The following is a 14,143-nucleotide window of genomic DNA, read 5'->3' on the forward strand; positions in this document are numbered from 1 at the left end:
AAAAAGCAAAGATCATAGAGATTATTTAGCGATGCACTATAACATTTGTCTGACAGTAGCATATAAAGAAATGAATCAAATTTGGACACAGACTTACTTCAGGATAAAACAAATGCTTAGTTGCATTAGAATAAAAGAGATACTTTCTGCAAGTAATTTTTATTTTGAAATGTTTTGCATTTATTCTTTCAGGAACTATTTCCTGAGCATCTATTATGTTTCAGCATTATCCCAGGTATTGGGGGTTCAGTACTAAATAAGCCAGATATATTCTCTCATTAACTTATTGCCTAGCAGAGAAGACTAACATTTTTTAAAAGTTTATACATATAGTTAATTTCTATTATGATTATATGATACAAAGGGAAAGTGCGAGGAAGATGTGGAACGAAAGAGAATAATCTGAACAGTCAAAGAAGACTTCTGGGAGATGATATTTGAGCTAAAGGTTGAACAGTGAATTGGAAAACAGCTGGCATGTGCAAAAGACTTGAGGACTGAAGGAGTAAGCCTTTAACAAAATGAAGAAAGTTCTATTTGGCCAAAGCAGAGTTTCAAATAGTGCCTCACAGGCCACGTTAAAGACCTGAGGCCTTTATTCTAGGAGAATAGGGAGCTGCTCAAGGAATTTAAGCTTCAGAGTGACAAGATCAGATTTGCAATGGCTTTCAAGCGGTAGCTACAAGGAGTTGGGTCTCTGACCCTTTGCAATTATACCCATTCTGACTAAGAAGGGGGAAACTTTTTATATCCTGTCTTCAATGAGTGAAAAAAAAAAAAAAGCAAATAAAAGAGGTGTGCCTTTCTTGATTGTAACTTTTAGATTAAAATTCCAGGCAGAAATGTGAGCGATTCCTATTTACCTGCAATCAGAATGAAAGCTACTTAGGAAAGCGGGTTCTGGAGCCAGATTTACTGGTTTTACATCCAGGTTCTTCTCACTACCTTGGGCAAGTTACTTAATCTTGTGGAACTTCAGTTTCCTCATCTATAAAACATAGATATTAATGCCATGTATCTCATGAGAAATAAGTAAAACCATGCAAAGCAATTGAACACTCTGAGACACATAATTAGAACTCAGTAAGAGAATTAATAATAGTAGAAGTAATAACTCCTATTCTTTTATAGAGGGGATGGAAGATGGATGATAAGTAGATTTCAGAGTTTTAAAATTTATTTTTATTTCATTTTTTTACTCCTGATAATCACCATTACTTTACTGAAATTGATATGTCTTCAGTTTCATGTCATGGTAACTAAAGCTTATTTTCTGTGATGAAATGTTAATCACATTTAATCACCCCATTGTTTTAAGTCACAATTTAGGATAAGAACTAGACAAATATACTACCAACATTATTTTAAAAATATTTTTAAGCTCACTTTCAAAACCAAGTATGCATTACTGCTGAACTTCTAAAGGCAGTATGGAATGCTTAATATAAAGATGGGTTAACGTTCATTGAAGAATTTTATTACTATGTACTTTCTTCTTTGAATATTACCACATCTGCTATATAGAGTTACTAAAACATATTGATTGCTATAGATTGAAAATCTCTTCAAACCTATTTTGATTCACTTCGAATAAACTGAAATTCTGAATATTCCCTAATACCAGAATTAAAAAATATTAAATATTAAAATTCTATCCTGCTTTCTGCTTAGTTTAATACTTCTTTGACATAAAATGATATTAATTCTTTCAGAATTGAGATGCCTTCTGACTTTTATTTTGTTGATTTGTCATGATTATTATAGGAGTATGTACTAAAAAAATAGAATTTAAAAGTTTATTTTTCTTAATTGAGTTCTACACATGTTAATTTAGCTGCATTTGGATCAAGTTTTAACTTTAATACCTTTCACACTTCCTGTCTTTTCAAATGCTGTGTCTAATGTTTGTTGACATTATTGTCCACCTGATCAGCCAACTTTGTATTTATTTGCCTCACCTGCTGTTGGGGCTTCTAGAGCTCTTTCTCTTACATCATGGAATCTTGGTGCTTAAAGGAGTCCTGACACTTTGTGTCAGAACACAGGACATCTAGTAAACTCTCTGCTCACAGTCTTGATAGTTTTAGGTGTGCTTAAATACTTTATTCTTATATTTTGTTCTTTGTAATGTATGAGTATATATTTAAGTATTCACTTTTTAGAATAATTTTAGAAATCAAAATGAGTGAAATATTTTATACCTAATAAAATCTGGGTTTGAGAAAAACGTGATGCTAAATAAATTCTTTAGTTGGAAAGATGCTGTTTTAACTTGACATTTTTATACCAATACCTTTTCTTAACCTGGAGTAGAACACTGTAAGTCAATTGTGTTTAATTCTAGCATAAAAGAAACCATCATTCTCTGAGGTGGGGCAGGTGGCAGAAGACGAAAAAATGACAAGTATGTCTCCCTTAGGCAGTGCTTGTTGAAAAGTCACTATCCTGCTGATATTTGGGGATGGAAATGCAGTACTCTCTGCTAAAGTATAATTGAATGAATGCTTTTAAAGCCAGGGTCATGAAGTAAAGCTGTTTTCTTTACCCATGAGGGGCTGTAGAATGTTCATAAAAGCACCTCCATGAAGCCTCAGGTGAAAAGTGGTTATCAGCCGAGGAAACTGTATGTGCTGCCTAAAATGTTTCAGATTTCTAAGTTTGGCCAGGGACATCTGTATAGAGAGAGAACAGTTACCTTAGAAAACTGTTTCCAAAGCAGCCTTATAGCATTGTTTTAACGTAGCTTCACAGTTGAGGATGGCCATTAAGTCACAGAATGTTAGAACTGGAGTTCCCTCTCACCGAATCCTCAAATTCAGTCTCCTCAATTTTACATAGACTTTGGATTATGGTAAACTAAGGTCCACAAGTTGTTCAGCTACCTTGCCCAGGGGTGCACAGCACACTCGTGGCAGTGTTGGGACTTAAACTCCATGTAAACAAGTCTAAGTTCAGAGTTCTTTTGCATTACTAAGATCCGTACAGGAGTGTAAGGAGTACTGAAGCATGTTCAATCCCCTAGTCTCATCTAACAGTCACTCATGGATTATAAATACAATTTCTTCCAAGTGAAATTTGGGAATGCTGTTGTATCTTGTAACAAACATCAGGTTGAATTGAGATAAATTATGATTATACATCCCAACAGTAATCTCTTCTATCTCTGATTTGGTCCCTATCCCATTTTTTAATAATCTCTTACTATATAGTGTTGGCTATCGTTTCTATAGTGTCATAAATTTACTATTATACATAGTAATATCTGAAAAAGAGAATTTTGTTTTGTTTTGTTTTGTTTTGTTTTGTTTTTGAGACAGAGTCTCGCTCAGTCGCCCAGGCTGGAGTGCAGTGGCCGGATCTCGGCTCACTGCAAGCTCCGCCTCCCGGGTTTACGCCATTCTCCTGCCTCAGCCTCCCGAGTAGCTGGAACCACAGGCGCCGCCACCTCGCCCGGCTAGTTTTTTGTATTTTTTAGTAGAGACGGGGTTTCACCGTGTTAGCCAGGATGGTCTCCATCTCCTGACCTTGTGATCCACCCGTCTCGGCCTCCCAAAGTGCTGGGATTACAGGCTTGAGCCACCGCGCCCGGCCGAGAATGTTTTTAAAAATTCTCTTGGCCAGGTGCGGTGGCTCACACCTGTAATCCCAACACCTTGGGAGGCCGAGGCAGGTGGATCACCTGAGGTCGGGAGTTCGAGATCAGCCTGACCAACATGGAGAAATCATATATCTACTAAAAATACAGAATTACCCAGACGTGGTGACACCTGCCTGTAATCCTAGCTACTTGGGAGGCTGAGGGAGGAGAATCTCTTGAACCTGGGAGGCGGAGGTTGTGGTGAGCCAAGGCACTCCAGCCTGGGCAACAAGAGCGAAACTCCATCTCAAAGAAAATAATATACATATTTGATAGCTAAATTGGTGGAGAGAGATTTTCAAAAACACAAGCTACAGGAAAATCCCTATTTCTATTGCACTGGTCAAATGGCTTCATTGGAATCCCTTTTTGATGTTAAATACTTTTATACAAAATTTATTATTGAGCTATAGCAATATATAGAGACACAGTTTTGTTTCTTCAGGGTGAAAACAGTTTGAGATTCAGCTCCTGGGTATCCTTATATCTACATGCAAGCTGTATGTTTCCGAATGCCCTCAGGGTGTTCTGTGATCGCATGGAATATGTCAAGTCCCTGTGACCAAGGTGTACTTCATCCTTTCTGTGGTCAGATCAGCTAGTTTGTGAGGAACCTGAATATATCATAACTACAAATAACTTTTCCAGGGTCCAAGCAGTGAGTCTTCTATTTCAAAGTTATTTTATAGGAAATGAAGCATCTGTTTGGAATCACAGGAAATTGTTTATTTTACTTTAGAAGGTTCACAGTAGATATCACAGAAGTTGTTTTCCATTCACTCATTATTTGAGTGTCTGCAGAGTATGTTAAGGTTATTCCAAAATCAAGATACCTTGTGTTTAGAAGGGGAGAACCTACTTCCTATTTCACTTCAAGTATACCAATAACTTTTGTTTCCTAAGAGACACATGCATATGGGACATGGGGGCTCTATGGACTTCTTCCAAGGGCCATTTTTATGGCTGATCTGAAAATGTCATGTTCTAATCTCTGAGACTGACTCTTTGACTTGTCATGGTCAATAAGCATTTCATTAACATCCCAGTATAATACACATTTCTCTCCTCTGTTATGGAACTGTTGGCAGTAAATAAGGCAACAGGTACTGCTCCCTTTACCCCACCAGATTTGCTGTGATAGAAAATAAGGGATAGATATTATTCACTTGACCTGGTACAGCTTCATGGGCACAAAAACTGCAATTGGTCACACAGGGCCCTATCTTAGAAAAGCACCATTCTTTGTTTAATGCTTTGCTATCATCATTTTGAAATTCTTAACCTATGAACAAGTGGTTCTGCATTTTCATCTTGCACTGAGCACTACAAATTGTTTTACTGGACCCGTCTGGGTAACACTTGTTCTTCTTGGCTATAATGGCCCAACCTTGGCCTCCAATTGTACCCTGTTAACACAGGCGATCTTTCTTTAAATCAAAGGAATAAGTAAATAAGAATATTTTCTTTAGATATTTTAAAAATTAACTTCTGAAGAACTAATGGCAGGCTTATGATTTATTGATTTTTAATAAACTAAGAAAAGTATGTAAATGGATTTCTAAGCACTCAGTTCTGACTTTGGTGGGCTTGTTGTTTCTGTTCATTTTAAGCTAACATTCAAAGTTAGTGGTGTCGGTGGTATGCTTTCCAGGAAAAGACAATGGAGTATACTACTTGGCTTATATTTCTGTAAAGTATTACTTGAGAAGAGTTTCAATTGAAATGTGTTTTCCCACTTTTATTTTGTGTAGTAGGCTGTTTCTCATCAATCCTAAGAAATATACTTTTATGTTATATTATTTGAGGATTTAGCATTGGTAACAGATCTTGTTCTTATGTACAAAATCTCACCTGGAACTGTATATAATTTAAAACTATGACACTTAAAAATAGACCCATCAGGCCTAAACAGGAGGTTAGGCCGGGCGCGGTGGCTCACGCCTGTAATCCCAACACTTTGGGAGGCCGAGGTGGGCAGATCACGAGATCAGGAGATCAAGACCATCCTGGCTAACACGGTGAAACCCCATCTCTACTAAAAATACAAAAAATTAGCCGAGCATGGTGGCAGGCACCTGTAGTCCCAGCTACTCAGGAGGCTGAGGCAGGAGAATGGCGTGAACCCGGGAGGTGGAGGTTGCAGTGAGCCGAGATCATGCCACTGCACTCCAACCTGGGCGACAGAGCGAGACTCCATCTTAAAAAAAAAAAAAAAGTAGACCCATCAGTACCCACAGTGCTATTAATGATGTTTGAAATATAGTTTCTGCTTCTTTGTTGCTTCTCAATTGTTCAGTCTTACTTTCATTCCAAAGGACACTTTTGTGACTCCTCAGTAAATGGAATTTTCCCTTTCTTTTTCTTAATATCCATAAAATCAGTTTACTTAAGAAATCATATAGCAATATACAGCCTAAACCCTAAACCCTTTTTCAAAATTGTCATTAGCTTTTTTTATTCATTAAAACATTTTCATCTCATTAAAAATGATTTCTTCCTTTAAAATTTCCCAGAAAGTATGACCTTTTTATTTTCTGCTGTTCAGTTTAAACACATCATCAAAGACAGATAATTATTAATGTTATATGAGCATAACAGGAGATTTATAAACCAGAAATGTATTTTCTGGGAACCAACTTTCAAGTTGCTCAGGTAAGTTTTATTAATTTCACCGGTGAAGCCCTAGGATAAAGCAGTGCCTAAATCAGGCTTGTTTACCCCTGGCATTATATGGCACCAAACACTGTTTCAGGACAGTGGAAGAACAGCCTGGGAGGCCTTCAGCCTGAACCAGCCTTGTCCAGGCCCACCCACAAGGAGAAATAGGAAGGAAAGCCAGTTAGTGTGCAAAGTAGCATGGCTTATTTTGAGGTCCCGTTCATTGTTGGTCAACAAAACAATGGCAGGATTTGAAGAAAGAAATATATTGCAGCAGAGTCACCGTATACTTTGAACTGCAAAGGGAGACTGAGGAAATGTTGCCTTAAGGCCAAAAACCCTGGCTCGAAACACAGGTTCCTCAGGCAGCTCAGAGGCAGACCAAGTTCACCAAGTCAAGGACATTTTCCTGCTACACCCTTGGGGATAGGGGCCTTCTCCAAACCACCCTGGACATGGATCTCCTGCTGTTCAGAACCCACTCAATCAAGAACAGAAGCACAACATTTTTTTTTTTTTTTTTTTGCCCCTTACATGGAATTTTCCCTTTTTTTAAGTCCTTGTTGAATTGAAGAGTGTTTGCTCACTGGCTTTTAAAGTGTGGTCCCAAAACTTTTTTCTTCATTTATTTTGGGTTAAAAAACAAAAATCAAGGGGCCCATGCGTCTTTGTTCTCATCCAAGCCCACAATTAGCTGGGGTTCCTTCTGTGCAGCTAGAAGCAGGAGGGAAGGGGGTGGCCCAACAGGCATTTTACTGCCTGCGAGAAAGTGCTGTGAGTTTCTTTGTCCTTTTTGTCAGGGACGGCTGCCTCCCTAATTGTACTGCTATAGGGAGGCACGTGCCTTTGGAAGCATTATCTGATTCCTACAGGACGTTCAGGAGTGCTTTGTATACTGACCCTTAACTTCAACACAAAGAGTATCTTCTCAATCCCCTTCCCAGGCTGTTGCCTCAGGCTTGGATACCTAAGAACTGTAGTTCAGCCGGGGTGGGGACCATTTATATGGGATCAGGTTTTATTTTTTGTCCCCTAGTTGTCTTACCTGCAGTTTGGCCATACTCACCGGGAGAGAAAGCCGAAGATGGTGGATAAGCAGTGGATAGCAGCTATAGAAGTCAGAGCGGAGACAAGGCGAGACAAACAGCTGCTCCTGTCAGCATGGGGATAAGTGTAAAGAGATTAATAGTTATTTGAAGAGCAAATGGGGACATGGCATTTGGCAGTGGAATGCGAATGCATGAATGTAATGGAATGGGCATGCGACTAGTAATATTTAGACAAATGCTTCCCGGACTGAATGGAATGGCAGAGCCTACTTCTCCTCCCCCTGTGAAAATAATAATAATATTATTAATTAATAAAATAATTAAAAGTTTGAAATGTTAAAAAAGATAAGGCTATCTCCTATTTCTTTGTAAGTTTGTTCTTCTCTATAGTTTTACTTAATCTGGGACTCTCAGTTACATTTCAATTGAAGAGCTAGGCCTATTTCCTTTATAAAATATGTATGAATAGGACTGCCTTAATCTTGCTTTTGTTTTTTTTTTTTTCTCGTTCATTAGATTGATGAAACAAGATTTCTATGTGTTGGAAGGTTTTACAAAGGAAAAACAACTGTACCATAAGCTGGTTGCTCCTTCTGTTCATTTTGGCTCAGGTTTAGAAATGACGATAGGCTGATTTGCCTACTCAGGCTGACAGTTTTGATGGCATGGGCAGAGCCCTGAACTCTGAACCAGAAGATTCAGCTCCGAACGCCCCAGTCATTGTGTTAGCGGATGCTAGGCCAAAGGCTTTACCTCTCTGATAGTAATACAGTAAAGTTTTCTATACAGTAAACTGAGGCAAAATTAACTTACTCTTTCATAAATATGTTCTTGAGTACTTTCACTCTGTGCTTGGGCCCATTCACATAGAAGACATAAAAACATCTGGCAGAAGGAAATACATGAGCTAATGTATTTTTGAATTACATTGAGCATAGAATTTTCTTCATAACTAGTTGGTATTTCTCTTACAAATGTTCTACTCTAGAAAAGAATAAATTTCTATTAAGAAAATGAAAGAACAAATAAAAAAAATTAGACCAGTTTGGATGATTTACTAGCATGCTACTTTTTAAAATACACAGTTGGGTCTCTCTAACCCTGCTACGCATGATCCTCCAGGCTTTGTGAAACCAGTCCTTAGGGGGCTGGGTGATACACTATTGGTACTCTGGGACAGAATGTAGAATTGTAAGACTAAGAGATAATTCGAAGGTCATTTGATTTTGCCCCCTATGCAACAATTTAACACTTAAATCCCCTCTGGAACATACCTACCAAGTGGTCTTTCTCATTTTGTGTAACATTCCCCCCACAACCCCCCAACAACCTCAAAATGGAATAACAGGCGGTATTCATTTAAAGACTTCCTAAGTAGCTACTGAGCACTGGGAACGTTTTGCCTAGTTTGTGAATAAGCATATACTCTACTTTCAAATGCTCTTTAGGAAGTCAGTCTCCAGAGGCAGCACACAGAGCTGAGTGATCTGGAAAAGCCATTACACACACACACATGCTCAGACTTTGCTTGTTTTCTCTGTTTGTCAAAAATCAACGGTTTTACTTTGAATGTGAAGTGTTTCCGACCTGAGGTCCATCTCTGTAGAATGCATTCACCCATGGATGCCTTTTTTGGAGCAATGATCTGTGGCTTCAACGGCTAATATTGGGGTTTCTGGGTGTCCTTGCAGCCACAGTACACGAACCTGGGGCTCTTGAACAGCATGGACCAGCAGATTCAGAACGGCTCCTCGTCCACCAGTCCCTATAACACAGACCACGCGCAGAACAGCGTCACGGCGCCCTCGCCCTATGCGCAGCCCAGCTCCACCTTCGATGCCCTCTCGCCATCACCCGCCATCCCCTCCAACACCGACTACCCAGGCCCGCACAGTTTCGACGTGTCCTTCCAGCAGTCGAGCACCGCCAAGTCGGCCACCTGGACGGTAAGAGCAGCGGGCACGCACATGCCTGACCCCAGTCCAAGGACGGGCTTCACCACATCGCAGGGATTTCTCCCCCTTTCCAGTTTAGCGATTCCACGTTCAATGGTGGAAAATTTGCCTTTGAATATTTAATACTGAACCACAGAGAGACAGAGAGTGCCAGTTAGTGGGAAAAGTCCCAATTTAGGAACCAAACGTCTGCATTCTAGCCAGCTCCTGGCAACTTCAGTCAGTGTGCTCCTGCCTGCTTCACACTGTTGTATATGAAAGTTGATGGCAAAGTAAAGAGCACTGTGCCAACAAGAAGTATCATAATCATGGGATATGTGTTTACGGTCTCCAGAAAAGTGTTTGCCAGTCTCATTATTGTCAAAGAAGTAAGTGTCACATTAAGGTGTGATTTTAAAAACTGAATAAAATAATAAATATAGTGTTATAAAAATTCAGAAAATAAAATCCTATTTATGAAGGAAGGATGAATATGTTTATACATGTAGGTATCAATAAATTATAATTTATCAGAAAATTGTATAATTTCTTATAATAAATTACTATTTATTGTAATAATTTATCAGTGAATTATAATTTATTGATATGTATATATTTATTTAATTTAGAAATATTCTTTTCGAAAAGGAAGCCCTTAAATGTACATATCAGGGCCCTGAATTAGTCCAAAGAAATGGTTTAAAAAAATCTTTCTGCATATAACTTTTCTAAGGAAGCGTGGAATTTTCTTTTTCATAAATTTGATACAAGAATATTTTATTTCGAAGTGCATTTTGAAATGTATTATAACACGAATAAAGGTCAAGTATAAAAGAGGACACCTACAAAGTTGGTTTTAAGTGGTTGATCAAAGAATGTTCAAGACCCAAGTGGTATGTTTGTCAAACAACTTAATGTTTATATGGATTGTAGAAATGCTTCCAAATATCATCATCTTAATAAAAAGTAGCTTTAGAATTGTTTTGACAGTTTTTTCCCTCTTTGACAAATGGGTTTCTTTGGAAAGCATTTCTATGTTTATCATATATAGTACCTAGTTCATTCCAGTCTTTAGTTGTGTATTTTATAAAATGATCTGCATGCATAAAACCTATTACACTCTACCATCATTTTACATCCATTTCCTCCTTTTCACCTCCTTTCTTTGTGAAGTACACAGGACAAGTTTTATAAGTCTCACTATACTAGCGAGGAAAGCTGAAGAAGTTGGAGGTTAAGTTAAGAGGCATGCCTAAAGTTACAGAAACTTGTGTGTAGCTGGGCTTGTTTTTCATTTCTTCTTCCCTCTCACTGGATTGTATCCTTTCTTTCAACCATTTTATATCAGGATCTCCCCAAATTGTCTAAAAATTAATGTTATTTTAGTTCTTTCCTCTTGTGGTTTATGAAATAAGTCTCCTGTGGCTCATATTTCAACTGTAGAGCACAAGTATCAGCTTAAAACTTGATCTCTCCTCCACTTGTTACTCATAAATTGTGTCATAATCCTTAGTTTCCTTTACATTTATAATTCTGGAGGCGATGGATACTGCAGGTGAGTAAACTTAGAGTTTATAGGCTTCAAATAGTTGGTTGATTGATCTAAGTAGGATCTTGCTGAAGAGCCACTAGAATAACCATTTTATAAATGGAGCACTGATCTCTCTTAGGTCACCAACTGGACATTTACAATCACCAGTCTTCAAAGCTAACAGTTCCTAGTTTAGTTTACTCCACCAGGGCTCCACTGTATGAGGAGTGGGCATGTCTGACGAGATGATGGGCATCTTAGAGCTGCTAAATGAATAATCGCTTTTTTTCGCTGTAAAATTGTTAGAAAACCATGGAGATGAAGCTTGGTGTAAGTAAGACATCAGATTAGTTATCCTTCCCTGTCCCTTCCTCACTACTTTCTCATATAGAAATCTTAAAGTCAGCTAGGCGTGATGGGCTCACACCTCTAATTCCAGCACTTTGGGAGGCTGAGGCGGGTGGGTCATGAGGTCAGGAGTTGAAGACCAGCCTGGCCAACACAGTGAAACCCTGTCTCTACTAAAAATACAAAAATTAGCCAGACGTGGTGGTGGGTGCCTGTAGTCTCAGCTACTGGGGTGACTAAGAAAGGAGAATCGCTTGAACCCAGGAGGCAGAGGTTGTGACGAGCTGAGATGGCGCCACTGCACGCCAGCCTGGGCAACAGAGCAAGAGTCTGTCTCCCCCCTCCAAAAAAAAAAAAAAAAAAACTAAAGTTGTTTTCCGGTTTAGCACAATCCTAAACCATCAATCAAAGCCCCTCTTTCAGAGAAGTTAATTGTCTCACTCAAAAAGGTTGGAGATCTCTACCAAAATCGTAGGTTTAAAAGAAAAGAAAATATTCTGGAGGAGTACACTGGTAAAATTTCCTTACATGTGACAGCAGTAATATCAGTGGCCTGAGAAAAGGGCTGCACTGTGATGATGAGCAAAGAACACTGACTGGGAGACAGAAAACCTGTGTTACGGTCTTGATCATTGATGCACACTTAGCCAAGTTACTTTATCTTTCTAAAATTCAGTCTGTGCCTCAGATCAGAAAGAGGATGAGGATGGTGAAACCTACTCTGTTTTCTTAAGGTGAGATGATAGTATTAATAATTAACACAGAAAGTTTTTAGAAGGACTTTGGTTCTTACCGATGTATCATCTGCCATTCGTGAGTGTCCTTGGTTAAGTGATTTTGCGTCTCTTGGATTTTTGTTCAATTTGCTGCATTCTACCTATATATTTTACAATAAGGTTTCTACTCATTTATCACACGGTAATTATATTTGTATTAAATTTCTTTCTTGTTCACAATCAGGCTTATTTCAGGCCCAGTTGCATTTCTTCTAAATTAGGGTACTTGAACCCTTATCTGAACAGCTACTGAGATCACCTAAAATGATGTAAGTTTTTCGTCATGGATACCTGCATCTTAGCTTCTAATTCTTTGAGCCAAATTATATATTCTCATGTTAATTTAATTTAATTTAATTTAATTAATTTATTTATTTTTTGAGACAGAGTCTTGCTTTGTCGCCCAGGCTGGAGTGCAGTGGCGCGATCTGGGCTCACTGCAAGCTCCACCTCCTGGGTTCACGCCATTCTCCTGCCTCAGCCTCCCGAGTAGCTGGAACTACAGGCGCCCATCACCACGCCCAGCTAATTTTTGTATTTTTAGTAGAGACAGGGTTTCACCGTATTAGCCAGGATTGTCTCCATCTCCTGTCCTCGTGATCCGCCCGCCTCAGCCTCCCAAAGTGTTGGGATTACAGGCGGGAGCCACCACACCTGGCCTAGCCTCGTGTTTATAAACAGACTTCCCATTTTAAAATGGATTTTTTCATCTATTTGTCTCAGTTGAGCCTCCTAACCAAGTTTGTAATCCTCAGTTTTATAGATGAGGAAACTCGGAGACATAAAAGTCACATGGTTAATAACCAGCCAAGGATGGGGAAGAATCCAGGCCTTTCTCACCCCAATTCAAGTCTCTCCACCATCCTAGTTAGACTGTCTCTCCTCTGGATTGAGAGCAGGGAGGGGCATACAGGAGCAGGCACTGCCTGTGTAGTTTGGAGCTTGCCTCTTATGTCACAGAGTCCAACTGCTAGAGAAATTTTTTGTGCCTTATCATGCAACACCTATTTCTTAGGCATTTGTCCTTTTTTAAGCAATTTTTCAAAATAAAATGCTGCATTTTAGAACTGCCCACAAACTGGAAGAAACAGAAGCAACTGTCATTAGAGGGAGGTCATGTTTATCGCACAGTCTTCTGGTAATTCTTCAATGAAAATATTTTTAGTACCATTTTATCACTTGCAATCCTTTCATGTCAAGTTTTCTTTTTTAACTTTTCTGGTTTTACCCTCAGGATTACTGTCAAAATACAGCTAATATATTTAAAATATATGTGCATTTTTCCTTTGCTTTTCTGTGTTTTAAATAACAAATGTGATTGTGTTTCCAGTTCTACAAAAATATGGTATTTATTTTAAACTTCTTTCAATGAAATGAGGTAAAATAAGACAACATTTTTCATCTTCTCTGTTTCACACACACATACATACACCACGAACCAACATTTACTTTAGTTTCAGATTTTCTTATTTCCACAATTTAATTGATACTAGTTACAGAGGCCTACCATTTAATACAATGTAGTGCTGGTCTAGCATTGTAGCTGGGAATCGTTAGTCATAGAACAGTTGAAAGAATGGTAGTGTGGAGATGGCAAGAAACTTAAATTCAGATTTCAACTATGAAACTTACTAACAGTATATGGGATTTTCACCAAAAATTCAATGTCTCTAAACCTTACTTTTCTCACCTACAAATGGGAACATTAATACTTTCCTTATCGTGAAGATTACTTCGTGTAAACATACCTATTACCACCTAGCTGCTCATATGGTCCCAAGTGTTTATTGAGTCTGAATTTGAATTTCTTCGGTTTGTGAGTTTATTGTCGTTTTGTTGAGGCTTCGACAAAACTTTAGTACCTTTAGTTGTACTAAAGGTAACCATTGGAGAGAATGAAAAATAAAATTCCAACTAATGTTTTTTTCTTAATGCTTTTGGGTTATTAACATGCACACTTTATAGAAGGACTGTGATACTATCCACTATCCAAATATATGACTAGATGGTAAAGGGTGGTAGCAGCCTCTCCTGAATGCAGACTTCTGCAGGCTGGCTCTGCCGCTTTCCGAAGCCTGCCCAAGCCAGATGTAGGTTCTCCTTGCCAGTGCAAGGAAACGCCGTTTCCAGATTTAACAGCCTGTTGATTTCTGACATTCGTTCCTCATTTTTAACCTGAGGCTTCATTATGGGAATGCCTTTTTGTATTC

The 14,143-nt window shown here is 38.6% G+C and overlaps 1 protein-coding gene across 1 annotated transcript in view; it reads left to right on the top strand.

Annotated features, from left to right (window-relative positions):
* Window positions 1-14,143, top strand: part of TP63 (tumor protein p63) — a 264,983-nt gene that overhangs the window by 167,025 nt on the left and 83,815 nt on the right. Inside the window, 1 exon segment of the mRNA XM_033213045.1 lies at window positions 9,036-9,290. Coding sequence (XP_033068936.1) covers window positions 9,036-9,290 — 255 coding nt within the window.

Source organism: Trachypithecus francoisi, unplaced genomic scaffold (genome assembly GCF_009764315.1).
Source record: "Trachypithecus francoisi isolate TF-2019V2 unplaced genomic scaffold, Tfra_2.0 Lachesis_group0, whole genome shotgun sequence".
NCBI lineage: Eukaryota > Metazoa > Chordata > Mammalia > Primates > Cercopithecidae > Trachypithecus > Trachypithecus francoisi.